Raw genomic sequence first — 17,641 nt, forward strand, 5'->3', positions numbered from 1 at the left:
AGCTACACACGGTAAAGACGAACTACAACTCCCATATAATAGAAAGGTAACTCCCACCCAGCTCTGGCAAGTTCAGGTGATTCAGACCAATCACCGCTCGGAATCCCGTGAATGACACCTCACGGTAACCAGCCACGGCCGCGTCATCCGTTTCTATGCAGGTTTCCAGGAAGTGAATACCCACAATCCCGTAACCACCTCCCACATGTGAGAGAGCCCCCATCGCGCGCCCCATGATCGCACCACGCGCCGCAGTTTGTGTGGAAGAGAGAAACCGGCTGTGGGAAAGGCAACGTCATTTCTAACGACCACCGGTTCACGAGCTCGGCGGCCGTTAGCTAGCAGCGCAAGAGACGGAGAGACCGAGAGAGAGAGCGACCGGAGCGGTGTTGTGTTGCCCCCCCCCCCGAGGCAAGTACGGTGTCGCCGGTTATATATTTCTTTAAAAAAATGGATACGGAAACGGGTGGCGGTTGGGAGTTGTTTTAACGTGAAAGTAAAGGGGGAAAGTAGGTCGGCCTCGCGCCGCCGTTAGATAATGAATGGGGTGGACGCTAGGGCCTGGAAGACGGTTAAAGGCCTGGGGTTTTCCGCGCACTTTACTGACAGACACAAGCCGGGTGGAGAACCTTCTCCCTCGCGCTCTGCCGCGGCTAGCAGCACTGTTCAGCGTGCCTCGCGCTCTGTCCAGGCTATAGTGCCTCGCGCTCTGTCCAGGCTATAGTGTCTCGCGCTCTGTCCAGGCTATAGTGCCTCGCGCTCTGTCCAGGCTATAGTGTCTCGCGCTCTGTCCAGGCTATAGTGTCTCGCGCTCTGTCCAGGCTATAGTGTCTCGCGCTCTGTCCAGGCTATAGTGTCTCGCGCTCTGTCCAGGCTATAGTGTCTCGCGCTCTGTCCAGGCTATAGTGTCTCGCGCTCTGTCCAGGCTATAGTGTCTCGCGCTCTGTCCCAGGCTAGCAGTGTCTCGCGCTCTGTCCATGCTATAGTGTCTCGCGCTCTGTCCCAGGCTATAGTGTCTCGCGCTCTGTCCAGGCTATAGTGTCTCGCGCTCTGCCCGGCTAGCAGTACTGTGTTCAGCGTGTCTCGCGCTAGCTGCCCCGGCTAGCAGCCACTATCAAATAAAGAGCTATTTTCCAAAACGCATTTTTTTAAAACTTTTGTAACGTATTTTCAGAAATGACTGATATTTTGAAACTATTTAAGGCCAAAACATGTAAAATATATCAAACAATCCTTCCGGCTAGCAGCACTGTAGCTCAGCGTGTCTCGCGCTCTGCCCGGCTAGTAGCCCCTTTCGTGACTGATGCACCGAGTGAATCCACAGTCACTTGCTCCTCGATAGGAGACCAACGTATGTTGACCATGAAGGACTGGTTCTGCCCGAACCGTTCGTTATACAAGAATCACAGAGACGTTTCAAGGGTACTCGCGGTTGCACGAGGGTTTCGGACAGAGATACGGGATGGTTTGAAACCCCGGCGTTGCTAATAAACATTTTAAATATTTTTTATAAACTGATTAACACTGCCATCATTTCCGGCGCTGTGACCACAGCGCAGGCGCACCAGGCAGCCAACGCCGAAAATAATGCCGTTTTGAGCAGTTTATAAAACAATATTTAAAATGTTTATTAGCAACGCCGAGCTTTCAAACCATCCCGTATCTCTGTCCGAAACCCTCGTGCAACCGTGAGTACCTTTGAAACGTCTCTGTGATTCTTGTATAACGAACGGTTCGGGCAGAACCAGTCCTTCATGGTCAACATACGTTGGTCTCCTATCGAGGAGCAAGTGACTGTGGCTTCACTCGGTGCATCACAGTCACGGAAGGGGCCACTAGCCGGCTAGCAGCTCTGTAGCTCAGCGTGCCTCTGGACTGAGAGGTTAGCTCACATGGCGACGCTGCTCCCCGGCGGTCCGGTTTAAGAACCCGGTTTATGAGGACATCCATCCGTCCCCCCACCACCCGTCCGTCGGCCCGTTAATGTTATCATTTTTATCACGTCTTCTTTTTCTCAGGTGCTGTGAAGCAGCGATTACAGCAGCGGCAGAAAGATGGCGGACGACCCTAGCGCAGCGGACAGGAACGTGGAGATATGGAAAATCAAGAAGCTGATCAAAAGTTTGGAAGCCGCCCGCGGGTGAGTTTATTATCGATCTGTTTTATTTTATTATTATTATCACCGACGTGTTGTTGGCCTGAGAGCCTGTCCAACACGTCTGAACGTTGACGGACTGGTGGGGAGATGGTGTGTGTTGGACCTGCTGCCTCAACAGCTGGAGATCGAACGAGTATAGTAGGGGCCGGATTTTGGGAGTGGTTAGCCTAGCCTGTTAGCTAACGTGCTAAGTTAGCACTGTCTAGCTAGCCCCGGTAGTGTCGTTATAACGTTAACTTCTGTTCTGTCGCGTTGACTAGGCGGAAAGTAACCGTTAACACCGTACAGATGGATTAATGTGGATGATGTTGGTGGAGTGACTTGTCGAGAGTGTGTCGTCTCTTCTTGACACGACACTTACAAGCCGGCTGGCTGGCTGGCTATAGCCGAAGCTAACTCGACACACGTCATCTCTCTCTCTCTGGGAGCTCGCAGGCCGTGGTGGCTTCCTTTGACAAGAAAGAAAGCACGTTGTTGATCACGTCGAAGGCCGGGTGGGTAGCTAGCTAACGTCCTGTTTTCCATAATGCTTCCCACTGACATGATGTTGAGCTGCCGGGTTGCTCTTTTGAAAGCGTGGTTTTTGTGTGGCATCAAATCCCTCTCTCTAGTCTACGTGATCTATCACCACAAAGGTCAGTTGGTTGCCTTTATCATGGCAATCGAGCCTGCTTTTACACGTCGACGTTGTACTAGCTGCTAAGTGGTCACAAGGAAACAATCTAACATTAGTAGTATTGTGATTACTACTATGTACCGTAGCCCTGAGTCATTGTCAACTACCAGGGCGTCACACGTCAACTGTCGTGGGTAACGAATAAACTAGCCCACGCCTTCACCCTGCGACAGCCTTTGCCTTCTAGTGTGGCGCAGAATTTGCTCTCCTATGCACTGCCTCTGCCATATTATGTGCGATTGACCATTTGCCCTATATTCAAACCAGCCGGCGCTGTGTGTGTGTGCCGCGTCAGCGTGTATGCTTTCTTTGCCTGTTTGACAGGTAGTGAATGCAGGCACAATGTGAGCAGCCGTGGAACTTTAACAGTCCTTGGTGTCAAGGACAGAGCTCGCTGTACAATGTGTAACCTAAAGCCCTGGTCCGTTTCTCTCTCACGTTACTTTCAACCGATGTCGAGGTAATTATGTTTTCTCGGGATGGACCAGGTTGAATCTGTGGGTTGGCTGTAGAGTCACGCTTGCTGTTTTTACTATGGAAGAGGGTTGTTATTACAGTGTCACGCTGACACGGATATGATGAGCACCTGTTGGGCCAGAGCCGTTATCCGCCGCTTGCATGCACTTATGCTCGTCGTGAAGCGGCCTCGCATTTGTCATAACATGTCAAACACTTACAGCTGTGTGTGTGGGTTTGCTCGCACGAGTCCATACGCTTCCAAAAATCTCTGTAGCAGTGTGGTCAAACCCTCCGGTCCCTTCTCTCGTCTCTCCCCTACAGTAATGGAACCAGTATGATCTCGCTGATCATCCCCCCCAAGGACCAGATCTCCAGAGTGGCCAAGATGTTGGCTGATGAGTTTGGCACCGCCTCCAACATTAAGAGTCGAGTCAACAGGCTCTCTGTGCTCGGGGCCATCACCTCTGTACAGCAGAGGCTAAAACTCTACAACAAGGGTAAGTCTTGTCGTTGAGGAATCTCACAAACCGTGTCAAAAGTAGACTTTTTTTTTTCCTGGGACTTTGCGATGAAACCACACCAGAGGCTGCGATGGCAATGACAGGTTAGGTTGCTTCTGAGTGGGGGGAGTCACTCTGTGAGCCAAATGCAGCAGACTTCTGTAGTTAAAAAAAATTCAAGGGGTAGAACAAGTGTGGTTGTATTATTATTATACATTTGTCATAGCAGAGGGCCTAATTAGTTTGAGATACCATAAGTTACCTAGAAAACATTTTGATGAGTGAGACTGATTATAGCCTATCATAATCTAGAACTACGTTATGTCATATTGTAGGCTGTTTAACTAAAATAAAATAGATTTCCGTTGTCTTTATACAGTATGTATGAACCATTAATGGGCAATTGTCAAATGTCTCTGTATAAATCACGTTTGTGACTAAGCCATAGAGATGCTGTGTTTACTAGCTTTCAGCACGGCAGTTTAGGCTATGTATAGCTTATTATTAGGCTTTTCAATTTATTTTCTATTCTTGCGAATAGCATTGTGGACATTTTCTAATGTTCGTATAAGGAACTGTAGTCACGAGAGCTAGCATAGCTCGTCCAACGAACGTTGGCATCAACGGCACGACCACAGCACCGACAGGAGCCACCGCAGCACGCAATGTCAGCCACCACAACCATCGCAGCGAGGATCCCCACTGATCAACGTCAGCCAGCCCCAACTAGAACTACAGCTCGCCAGCTACACAAGCCAACGGCAGCCGAGTTCCCCCTATGCAAAATGTGCTAGCCAGCCAGCATGCCTTCTACAACGCTGTTCGGTTTCCGGGTTCCTCTGATTGGCCGCTGAAGCACGCCCCCCCGAGTGACTCGCGAACAGCCAGCCTTCGCCGAGCTGCAGTTCTAACCAACTCGATGGAGATCAACCCCGAGGTTGGAAAATCACTTGGATTTCGTAAATATTTACCCGTTTCTCATACGGTTAACGATTCAGAAACAATCATTGCTCATCTCCGTGTGTTTATGTCGTTGCAGATGCTCAACAAGGTGGGTTTGATACGCAGTCATGGCGGCGAAAGTGTCTTTATTATTTTTATTAGTTAACGTTATCATTAGCAGGTATGTTATGAAGTCATTGTTTATCATAAAACCAACAGCATGACTGGCTCGTCTATTCTGTGCTAGATCAAGACACTATTTCAATAATGGATGATGTGGAAAACATACACGCCACCGAGAACAGTTAGTACTCTGTAGATATAACGTCAGCTAGCGAGGTTGCACACCTATATCTTCTACTTTCATGAATTGTTTTCTACTCCTACTCTGCTTTAAAAAGATAATTCCGCACCGTCATCCATTATTGAAATAGTGTCTTGATCTAGCACAGAATAGACGAGCCAGTCATGCTGTTGGTTTTATGATAAACAATGACTTCATAACTTACCTGCTAATGATAACGTTAACTAAATAATAAAAACACTTTCGCCGCCATGACTGCGTATCAAACCCACCTTGTTGAGCATCTGCAACGACATAAACACACGGAGATGAGCAATGATTGTTTCTGAATCGTTAACCGTATGAGAAACGGGTAAATATTTACGAAATCTAAGTGGTTTCCAACCTCGGGGTTGATCTCCATCGAGTTGGTTAGAACTGCAGCTCGGTGAAGGCTGGCTGTTCGCGCGTCACTCAGGGGCGTGCTTCAGCGGCCAATCGGAGGAACCCGGAAACCGAACAGCGTTGTAGAAGGCATAGACGCAGCCAGCCAACGCCAATCAACAAAGATCCCCACTGCAACTGCCGATGGTTATAACTAACTAATTGCAGTGAGGATCTTTATTGACCAACGCCAGCTAGCCAGCACACATTGCCAGAGTAAACTCGGCTAACGTTAGCCCACACACTAGCTAGCGAACCACAACTCTAGCCAAAGCCAGCTAGCCAACGCCAATCAACAAAGATCCTCACCGCGACTGCCGATGGCCACGACAACCAACGCTGCACGCCACAGCAGCCCCCATCAGCACTGCAGTTATTTTGGGGGGAAAGTTGGCTATTAAAGGAGCTGTAAGTGGTATTTGTACGTGTTAAAATAATAGCTCTACATTCCGAAAGCCATCACTGATATATAGTGTCTGGAGACCCATGAGAGACAACTTCACACTGAAAATGGTCTGATAAAAATAAGAAATAAAAACTTAAAAGGCTTGAAATAAGTGATCTCTAGGGTTCTCTCTCTTGATTGGATAAAGTGGGATCAAATGTATTTTGTGTTTATTGCAAATACAACTATTTGCCTGTGTAGTAAGCTCATTTGGCCTGGCAAGATTTCTTGAAATGAGTAAGGGTAGGGTTCTCTCCTGATTGGATAAAGTGGGAATGGGATACCAGGAAATGTATTTTCTGTTTACTGCAGAGTGGAATTTAAAACCAAACACACTATGGCTGTTGGAATGTATGGCTATTTAACACTTATTTTAACTATACAATCAGGGCTCTACGCTAACCTTTTTCCCAAGGAGCACATGTGCTCCTAAATGAGAGAATTTAGGAGCATACAAAGAAATTTAGGAGAGCAGTGAAAAAAGTACCAGAGTTTATTAACAAACTATTTCTTACATGCATACTATACTGTGCGTGTGTGTGCATACTAAGGGACAAACATCTGCAATAGCACCACCAAAATCACACATTGGTCCATGCCTACTAGACAAAGGATATAGGTTGTCCAGCTGATTTTGTATGTTGTAACGATACCAACATTTTGACTTCGATACAGATGGGAAAGGTAATGGAATATATTATTAGATGACAGACATGGAAAGTTCTTTATACAATTCTTTAATTCATTATAATTTTAATTAATATTTTGACACTGTTGAAACGTCAATAATCAAATGATTGTTACAGCTGCTGTCTGAGCTATACTATAGCTAATGTCCATCAATATATTCCTTTTGAATGAAATAGGATCAGGAATCAGGAGAGGGGATGCAAAGCTTGCAGAGTTTTCCAGAGAGAGAGAGAGATTTACCGCGACGAGGTGCGTTTAGACCATTGCTCGCAGACTTTTCCTTACACACAGCAACAGCGGAGAGAGAGAGAGGTTTTTACCGCCACGAGGTGCGTTTAGACCATTGCTCGCGGACTTTTCCTTACACATAGAAACAGCGGCGAGAGAGGTTTTTACCTCGACGAGGTGCGTTTAGACTAGGGATGCTCGATATTGGCTTTTTTACCGATTCCGATATTGTCCAACTCTTAATTTCCGATACCGATATCAACCGATACCGATATATGCAGGGTTTCCCCCCAAAAAAACGGAATAATTTCATGTAACTAATAATTTCACTGGATGCATTCAAAAGGTTTTCTAAATGTAAGCATTATCTGTGCAAAATATGATCATTAAAAAGGTTAAAATTAACATTACATATCTCTTGTTGTTGAATTAAACCAACATGCATACTTTTGACAATAAATAAAATAAGAATTGGTTCTTACTTGCTTGCCTGGGTAAATAAAGGTTAAATAAATGTAAAAAAAAAAAAAAAAAAAAAGTTTAACCGATACCGATATTTTCCGATATCACATTTTACTGCCGATAATATCGGTCGGCCGATAATATCGGACATCCCTAGTTTAGACCATTGCTCGCAGAGTTTTCCTTACACATAAAAACAGTGACTCGTGAGATAAGTAGTCACAGAGCTGTCAAACGCAGGGCTGAATAGTTAGATGTCATACCTGTAGCTCAGCTTCTAAAATTGAAGGTCCGCACTGCTCTGTGTATATTATGAAATGACAATTGCGCTTTGACACGCCCACTACCCAAAACCATTACTCACACACCGTGCTCCTAAATGATTTGTCCGGTTCGCACAAATCTATTTTAAGGGGCAAATGCGAGTGAAATGCTCGCACTGTAGAGCCCTGCATACAATACCACTGTGTGGCAGGATGGCAGTAGAAGTCTATGCAGTAGTCTAAGCCACGCACTAATGCATATTCATTGGCAATTCGCCAGTCAGTGTATGCTCATAAAAAACTTTAAATATGATTTAAATTGTTAGAAATATTTGTATTGCAATGTGGTGTTACTTTATGTAATAGCCTAATGATAAATGTAATGTACCGGCCAATGGTACTGGCTGATGGTTGTCTAGATTAATATTTACCGGACAATTGTTTTCCCGGCTACCGGGGGAGCTTGGTTGGAACACGGAAGCATTTAAATTGGCGCACACATTAGCCACCAAAAAAAAGAAGCTATTCACACTAACTTCTCTCTGGAGTTCAACACTGTCCACTCTGTAGAGAGACCTGTTGCCATGGACCGTTTCAAAACATGGGAAAAGACCTGTTGTGATTGGTCTGATATGTGTGGAGGAAACGAGTCGTACGGACCCTCGAGTTTGTTTGTACTTGTGAGGAGGGAACAACCAAACCCCGCACTGCAAGATCCTGAAACTATCTTGAAGTTTAGCATCGCATCAATAGATCGTTGAGATGTTTTTATTTAAAGTTTCGGACCAGATGTTCAGGCAGAACAACAATGTCTCGTTGCCTAGCCACTGAAAACGCTGTGTGAAACCGGTCGCCGGGTTCAATACTTATTTTCTCTCCTGGTTTCTCCCCTTCCAGTGCCACCTAACGGTCTTGTGGTGTACTGCGGCACCATCGTCACAGAGGAGGGCAAAGAGAAGAAAGTCAACATCGACTTTGAACCCTTCAAGCCCATCAACACCTCCCTGTATCTATGCGACAACAAGTTCCACACCGAGGTGAGGGTGCCGGCTCGGTCATCTTGTGTTTGTGTCTTAACTTATCGTCGGTAGTGTGATAGTAAAGGGTTAACATTTTTTTTTAAATTTTTATTATCTACTTTTTCTCCCCATTTTTCTATTTTTCTCCCGTCCCCAATTTCGTATTGTCCAATTCTACCCTCCCCTGTCTCGAACGCTGTTAGGCCATGCCTCCCACAAGCCGGCTGCAATGTGAACGAAGCCTTGCATCATGTGTCCTCTCCGGTACTCAAGGAGGCAGCCGTCGCATCTTTTCCACTTGCACAGCGCGATCTCTCAGCGGCGAGGGTCTGCGTGGGAGGGACACGCCGCCCTCGTCGCTTCCTGATTCTACTGCGCAGGCACACCAACCGACCTGTAGGGGTCGCTGTCCACAACGTCCGATCCCCACCCATCAGCTTCCCACCCCCTAATACTGCCAATTGTATTAGTATGAACGACCAGCCAAGCTGGTAGCAACGCCGAGAGCTGGGCTCGAACCCAGCATCTCCCGAGTTGGTGGCGAGCGCTTTGCCCACTGCGCCACCTAGCCGCCCTCAAGGGTTAACCTTCTGTAGTGTGGCAGTGAAAGGGTTAACCTGTGTATTGTCACAGTGAAAGGGTTGAGCACATGTGGGAAGCCGTTGGGGCGGGGTGGACAAACCTGTGTTACCCTGCCTACTCTCTGTAATCCATCTCTTGCTTTACACTCTCACCCCCTGTCCCCCTTCCCTGTCTCTCTCTCTCCTTCTCTCTCTCTCTCTCTCTCTAACCAGGCACTAACGGCCCTGCTCTCTGACGACAGTAAGTTTGGCTTCATCGTCATCGACGGCAGCGGCGCCCTCTTTGGCACACTTCAGGGCAACACCAGAGAGGTGCTGCACAAATTCACTGTGGACCTGCCCAAGAAGCACGGTACTGGCACCGCCATGCACGCACACACTGTTCGTTTGAAGGTGCCGTGAGTGGTGTTTGTTAAAATAAGGTGGTCTACGTGTTTAAAATAACAGCTCTATGCTCCGACGGCCGGCCCATCGCTGATACAGAGGGTCTGGTCAGTAACACGGGTCTCTCGGTCCCTCCTGCTCTGCGGTTAAACAGAAATAAATCTTCTGGCATCCCATTCCCACTTTATCCAGTCGGGAGAGAGAACTCCACGCTGGAAAAATGGTCTGGCGAAAATAAGAAATATAAAAACGTAATAAGCAAATTTGGCTTGGCAAGATTTCTCTAAATAAGTGAAAATATCGAATAGAGTTTTCTCTTTTGTGTTTACTGCAGAGCGGGACTCACGTTACTGACCAGACACTTTTATCAGTGATGGCTGTCTGAATGTAGAGCTATTCAACACTTATTTTAACCCAAATAATACCACTTGCAACATCCTTTTTTTTGTATTATCTTTCCCCCTTTTTCCGTTTTTCTCCCATCCCAATGTTAGTAGTTATGCCAATTCCCAATCCCCTTCCTGGTTGTTGCGCATTTACCCCCCCCCCCTACCATCGGTCTGGGAGGGTGGAGACTATTACATGCTTCCTCCGATACATGTGTAGCCAGCCCACCGCTTCTTTTCACCTGGCAGCGCGGACTCTCACTGGGGGAGTGTAACTTGTGGAAGGATCACACTACCTCCCCCAGATCCTTCCCTCGCTGTGCAGGCGCCCTGACCGAACTGTAGGAGTCGCTGTTTACAACGACCAGGATACACAACCCCACCGGCTTTCCCACCCGCTGACGCTGCCAATTGTGTCAGTATGGACGGCCGACCAAGCCGGAGGTACCGCGGCAGCTGGATTCGATCCCACTGTCTCTGCGGTGGTAGACAGACGCTTAGTCCGCTGCGCTACCCGGCTGCTCCACTTGCAACATCTTTTAATGAATGTAACTCTTCCTCCTGGCAGCTCACGCACACCATCCTTCCCACCAACTACCTGCTGTTGCTTTGACAACAGAGATCCTCTCTTTTTGTCTCGACACCGGGGATCGTTTTAAACATCAGCTGAATATATTTAGCTCTCGCCCACAGGTGTAGTCCCGCCGGTGTCATTCTGTTCATCGCTCTTGTTCCATCTCTCTCTCTCTCTCTCTCAGGCAGAGGAGGACAGTCAGCCTTACGTTTTGCCCGTCTGAGGATGGAGAAGAGACACAACTACGTGAGGAAGGTGGCAGAGACGGCCGTCCAGCTCTTTGTATCCAATGACAAGGTCAACGTGGCTGGAATGGTCCTGGCCGGGTCTGCCGATTTCAAGACCGAGCTCAGCCAATCTGACATGTTCGACCCGGTAAGTGTGTCTGTGTGTCATTTGAGGGGAGGGGTTAAGTTTAATTTTGATTTGGCTTCAGCACAAGCATTTGTGTTTGAAATCTGATGCAGGACCCATTCAGCCTCCCGTCAGCTTTTGTGACTCTGCTCAGCTCAACTCGACTCAAAGTGTATTTATAAAGCGCGTTTAAAACAGCTGCAATGTGGCACAAAAACACATGCACGGCACCATACAACGATACAAGAAATACAGTACAGAGATGCATGTTAAAATCGTGGGTGCCCAGCTCAACCGGAGTTGAAAGCCAGCGAGAAGAAGTGGGTCTTCAGAGGAGACTTAAAAATCTCTAGGGTCTGGGCAGATCTAATGTGCCAGGGCAGGCTATTCCAGAGCCTAAGGGGCAGCCGCGCCAAAGGCTCTGCTGCCTCTGGGACCCTATTCCCAAACAGGCTAACTTGAGCACTAAATGAGGATCCACTAGTAACGCTCACTACAAGCCTTTCTTAAAGGGAAAGTTATCCCTTTATATGGTTTTAAACGGCCCTCCAGCATTAGCCTCCCTCGTCGCTCTGCTAATTGACCTCCAAGCCGCCCCGTTTGTATATTCCACTGAATCTGAGGGTATAAACGGTAGTATACGGTAGGGGTGGGACATCGATCCAGATCGATATATCGATCCATTATCAATTATCAAATAGGATCGATGCAACGTAAAAAGATCTATTCATATTGCGATACTCTTATTTTGAAAATCACGCTAAACACCGAAATGAACATTGCGTTAGCTAACTAAGCTAAGCTGATAGAGCGAACCAAAAACAGTGAACAGGAGGTCTATTTGTATTAAAAACAATAGATTGTTTTTCATTTAAATGTCTGGAAGAGCCCAAAAATAAAAATGTCAAATGATATTTCCATTGCCTTTTTTTAAATTTATTTAAATGTTACTGATTGTGTTAAATTGGCATATAATATCGTCTCATATCGATCGCAGGCACCTGAATCGTATCGTATTGTGGCAGACTTTGTGATATCGGAAAATATCATATCGTTGTCCAAAGAATCGATATCGTATCGTGATGAAACTGGTGATTCCCACCCCTAGTATACGGTATAAACGGTATGAATTTGCCCTACGGTATGGATTTTGACTATACCTTGTGACCGGTATGAGCAGCTAAGTCACAGCAGTAGCAATGACGTTAGCGTTACTTGACGCTTCACTCTGCGTTTGCAGTGGTCGTTGCATAGTGTTTAATTGTACGGAGTTTTTCTCCACTTGCTCACGGACCTTGCCATATAGTTTGGGCCTTTCAATTTGGCTAAGGAGGATGAGAGGAAACTTGCTTTAGCGCAGCAACGGGGCTAACGTTAGCCGCTAAGCTACCTCACGTTAGACGATAACTAACGTTCAAACTTGACTCCGCGGCACCAGTTCCATTCGTGAGGAAAGGGGGGGGGGGGGGGGGGGTATATTGACGAGGCTTCACAACAGAGGTTCAAATATAACTTCACATTTATTGGCTATTTGTTTCTTTATATCGCTTTATCCATCGGGGCTGCTCCCGTTTCCAACGGTGTGTTGACAACCCTGGTGTGACATCATCACCTACGGCATCTCCGGAAGCTCTAACCTCAAACTCAAACCTATTACATCACTCTCGCTTTCTCTCTCTCTCTCTCTCTCTCTCTCTCTCTCTCTCTCTCTCTCTCTCTCTCTCTCGGGGTCCCCAACCTTTTTTGAACCAAGATCTACTTTTAATTTACCACCTAGCCGAGAGCTACCAGCCAAAATTGTATATTGTAAGCCGTCATTTGAGGCTTTATAAAAGCAGCATAATGAACACAAATCTGTCAGTGCCGAGTCCGACCTCATCTTAAATAACAAACGGCATTGCTTGTTGTAGTTAACAAGGAGAGGCAGAGTTGATTTTGCCAATTTTTTTTTTTTTTTTTTAATCTAATTTTATTAATCGAGATCTACTTGAAACCACCCCGCGATCTACCTCGGGCACCACTGCGTCAAACATGTACACTAAAGTTAAGTTATGTTGGAGTTGTATTGTGTTTGAGGGAAAGAAACCTCCTGTCCTGCTGTCGTTTTTATTTTCTCTTTGTGCCGCTTGATTTGATTGTATTTCGTGAAAAGTGTTTTTCAGAGATGGAAGTAACTTGAGAAAAGGTTTTGCATTTTTCTATTGCAGTTTTGCACAATAAATGTTCTTAAAATACCTCTGTACTATGTGAAATATGTCCTAGTAATACAAGAGTACAGCAATAGCTGCCAGTGTTTTACCCCTTCAGAAGCATTTATATAGACATTTTAAGATAAATGAATATACCGTGATATATACCGTTATCGTCTATGCTTCAAATTATACCGTGATATAGATTTTAGACCATACCGTCCAGCCCTACTGTGAGTAGTGACCTACTCGTTAGCAGCGAATGGGACCAAAATCACTAGAGTTGTTTCCGATGCCAGTATCGGAAATGCCTCAGATACAGCCTAAAATGCTGGTATCGGCGAGTACACGTTAAGTCTAGCCTCCGATCCCATATGACGTCATTTATCAACAACATGCGGTATCCTCCTGCTGAGAGTGAGCGTCATATAAAACAAACGTGTTTTTAATCGACCGTGAATTATAGTGTCAATGCCGTTTGTCATTTTAACAGCAGATACTTTCTTAAATGCCATCGTCTCGACAGAGCGGTGTGACGGGGAGCTCTGATGTGTTTGCTTGCTGGTGTTATTAGCATTAGCTGAAAAGCTAGTTTTAGCTTTAACGTTACCTTGGCTAAAGTTGGGACTATTCATAATCCAGCAATAATGGCTGCAGACCTGCAAGCAAAGTACAGCGAGTTGGCAAAGGAGTATTCCAAGTTAAATCACCTTTTCACCAGTAAGTTACTGGCAGTAACGTTACATTGTCTTTCCATCTAACGTTAGCTCATGCTAACGTGGCTAACCTAAAGTGTCGTCGCTGATCGACCTCTCGCACGCAATTAATGACGTGTTGCGGGCAGCCATACCGGTGACAATGTTTAGCTTTTAGTGCCAAAGGATAAGAGTCTGAGGCGCAGTCTCAAAAGAGAATGTTGAATATTTATTTTGCATCGAAAATCACAACATACACGCTACTACTAGCCAGAGCCTCTGCAGACTGGATAGCAAGTGCAACAACATATAACGTCCGTGCGGAACGAACAAACAACCTTTCCGTAGGTGAACTCATTGAGCATAGTTAATGATACTAATTACTAATCTATACAATCACCTGTTGTTGAATAAATACCATTACTTTCTAGTTATTACTAAAAAACAGTATATATAAAACAGTATCTGTAGCTGTAAAAAAAAAATATGCTGGATAAGGTGGTGATGGGGAAGGTGGATGGAAAGAGAGGAAGTGGAAGACCAAGAAGAGGCTGGGTAGACTATGTCTGTGATTGGAGTGGAGTGAGAGGCGGAGTCACGGAGTTGGAGAGAAGAAGTGGGGACAGAATGGGTTGGAGAGTGATAGGCAACCTTCGGAACGAAGAAGCCACCTAATGATGATGATATGTGTGTAGGTTTTTAGATAACAGGTATTAAGGATATATCCTATATAAGACAATTAACTAAAATGTGATTTCATTGGATGTGCACTGACAACTAATGCTTGTATATCTTATCGTGTGTTGTCATGTTTGTTTATGTGTTTGTTTAAAAAATAATAAAAAAATAAAATACAAAAATAATAATGATAATAAATAAATAAATAATAATCTATATAATATAATTTTTTTTGTATGCACTGGTATCGGATCGGTATCGGCCGATACCCAAAGCTTAGGTATCTGAATCGGATCGGGAAGGAAAAAATGGTATCGAAACATCTCTAAAAATCACTCCAACATTCCTGTTTTTTTTTTTTTTTTCTCGATTTTCTCCCATCCCAATGTTAGTCGTTATGCCAATTCTCAATCCCCTTCCTGGTCGCTGCGCACTTACCCCCCACAGTCGGTCTGGGAGAGTGGAGGCTATCGCGTGCTTCCTCCGACACACGTCTAGCCAATCAACCGCTTCTTTTCACCTGGCAGCGCGGATACGTGTGGAAGGATCACACTACCCCCCTTAGATCCTATCCGCGCTGAGCAGGTGCCCCGACCGAACTGTAGGAGTCGCTGTTTACAACGACCCGGACCCACCCCGCCAGCTTTCCCACCCTCTAATACAGCCAATTGTATTAGTGTGAACGGCCAGCCAAGCTGGTGATAACGCCGGAGCTGTGAGCTGGATTCGAACAGGCGAATACAGCGTCTCCGTTGTTGGTGACGAACGCACGCCACCTGACCGCCCCTAACAACATTCCCGTTTTGAATGGTTCTTGTAGTGTAGATGGTTTCACTGGAATTCTGTTGCTAGGAAACAGCTCCCACCGAGTGTATTTCCTGTCAGTTATTATTGCACTAGCAAACATCGCAACAGGAAATAAACCGTGGACGCCGGAGCAACAGTGTTCTGTTTCAAATGGGGATTGGTGTAGATTTTCGAATATTTGAAATAATAAAGAAAATCTAATGGCTTATGCAAATATCATTTTGTCTAAAATAGTTTTCTACACTGTAGTGTATTGAGAGTGGACACTATTAGTTTTCAATTAGTATTCGAAGGGTTCCCAGTCGCTATCAAATAGTCATCCTGCTGATTTGCACATCCCTAGTCTCGGAACACCACTGACGAGACACAAAGTTGTAGTTTTCTCTGCAGCTACTTGTCGTTAAGATTCAAACTCTATTTTAAGCTGCTTTGCATGTCATCTACAAGCTCGAAAAGGTGTCTCTTTCTCCGAGGCATAGTTCCATAAATGGCACCTCCCTGTCTATATAGTATGTTGAACCAGTTCTCTCTCTGTCTGTGTGTGTGTGTGTGCGTGCGCAGAGGTTACAGGCGAAGGTGTTGAAGCTGGTAGATATTTCCTATGGGGGTGAGAATGGATTCAACCAGGCCATCGAGCTGTCGGCCGAGGTCCTCTCCAACGTCAAGTTCATCCAGGAAAAGAAGCTCATAGGTGGGTGTTTTTGCGGCAACGCGTCCGTCCGGTTTTCGGGGGGTCAAATGGGAGGGGAATCGAAATGTAAACGAAGAAAGAAGAGTGGTTGTGATTTTCATGAAGACTATGGTCTGCAGTGTGTGTGTGTGTGTGCAGAAGAGGAAGGAAGGCAACACCAGAATACGACATGCCTAACAGAAATGGCAAATCTGCACAGATATTTCAGATATTTCACTATCTGAAGTCAGGATTTGAAGAAGTAATGATATCAATCCGTGGGCATGTATTTATTTATTATAAAAAAAAGATTTGACACTGAACAGTTTCGGGGAAACTGGAAACCAATAGGGTCATCCCCTAACCAGGGTATCTATAGGGCTTTTCAAGTCTCAAAAGCTATTCAATTAATAATTCTCAATTTAAGGCCTTAAAAGGTATTAAAAAGTCTTACATTTTATTAGCTGTATAAAATAATGTGGGCGGCAGCCTGGCTGTCGGGAGATGAAATAATGTTTTTGTATTCAAGTCGTTGTTGTTTTCGGGGCTTTTAGCTTGGTGTGTCTGGCGAGAGCTTTTATGAAACGTGCAAGAATTTAAATTGGCGCGTGAGTGCACCCGCCAGTTCAGTGTCGCTATGTGTTTTTTTTTGCTCGTAGGGTCATGAAATTGGCATTAAATGTTGCACTAAGTGATATTAAAAAGGACTTAACCTCTTAACAGGCACCCAGAAAAGTGGAAATTTTTTACTTGAACTTGAGGACTGCATACTTCTTTTTTGAAAAGCTTAGTTTTATACTTAAACTTAAATATAAAATTCACTTTTAGTGCTAATGAAATGGAGTAACAAGAGGTCTGAACTTGAGTTGAACTTGAGTACTCGCATTTGTCTGTAGTGGTTGCAATATCCCCCCCCCCCAAAACAAAAGAAAATGGGTCTAAGCTGGAAAACACGTATACATCCCGGTCCACGAAAAAGTCCTAAATTGAACAAATACCTCTAAATATCATAAGATAGACAATTTGACATTCAGACTTCTGAAAGCTGAAATATCCTCCAATCCGTGGTACTGTTCAACAAGGACATGTTCACCTAAAGGCTACTAAATATGTTGCATGTTGTTTTGTGCCGGGATGTGCAGATACTGGTCACAGTTATATATTGCGAGTATTTTCTTTCACAGTTTTAGCTAGGGGTGGAACGGTTCACAAAATGGACGGTTCGGTTCGTATCACGGTTTTGGGGTCACAGTTTTCGGTTCGGTTTGATATACGTTGTTTTTTATTAAAAAAAAATTTAACCCTCAGAAATCTAAACATGCTTCTCATTTATTAAAAAAAAGAAAAGAAAAGGTTTACAGTGTTTACAGCCTTAAATAATGTTTGGCACACAAAGACCGAACTGACTGAAAAATATAGGCTACATTTGTCAAAGTATTAACTTAGTGCAAACAAACAATATGCTCAGCCAGCACTAGACTTTCCTTTCTTTAATATAAACACAAAAAAACAATGTCAACAATGTGTAAATTCCTTGATTGTCAGTTCTTAATGGAAAGATTCGTTTTCTGCTTGAAATTAAAGTGCAGTATTTGAAATACAATGAAAGGAATATGGCTGGATTTCTTATCAAAGGGAAAAGTGTCACTGTTGTTTAAAATAAATAAATAAACAAATTAGAAGGCCATCAATATAAATTGCAGCATACATCAAACTAACACACACACACTGTACTGTTTCAAAACAACACTGCT

The 17,641-nt window shown here is 44.9% G+C and overlaps 1 protein-coding gene across 3 annotated transcripts in view; it reads left to right on the top strand.

The window, feature by feature from the left end:
• Window positions 1–261: 261 nt before the first annotated feature.
• LOC311242824 (eukaryotic peptide chain release factor subunit 1) overlaps window positions 262–17,641 on the top strand; it is a 29,379-nt gene continuing 11,999 nt past the window's right edge. The window contains exons 1-7 of one of the 3 annotated variants that reach the window (XM_084331867.1): window positions 262–411; window positions 2,019–2,140; window positions 3,615–3,790; window positions 8,448–8,587; window positions 9,364–9,502; window positions 10,679–10,869; window positions 15,779–15,908. In XM_084331867.1, the coding sequence (XP_084187993.1) occupies window positions 2,055–2,140; window positions 3,615–3,790; window positions 8,448–8,587; window positions 9,364–9,502; window positions 10,679–10,869; window positions 15,779–15,908 (862 nt within the window). In that variant the 5' untranslated portion in view covers window positions 262–411; window positions 2,019–2,054. Of the gene's footprint in view, window positions 412–1,863; window positions 1,883–1,907; window positions 2,141–3,614; window positions 3,791–8,447; window positions 8,588–9,363; window positions 9,503–10,678; window positions 10,870–15,778; window positions 15,909–17,641 lie in introns of those variants that run through there. The other 2 variants (XM_084331869.1, XM_084331868.1) reach the window with 2 other exon arrangements.

This window comes from Notolepis coatsorum, assembly GCF_963971535.1.
Source record: "Notolepis coatsorum genome assembly, chromosome: 16".
NCBI classification, from domain to species: domain Eukaryota; kingdom Metazoa; phylum Chordata; class Actinopteri; order Aulopiformes; family Paralepididae; genus Notolepis; species Notolepis coatsorum.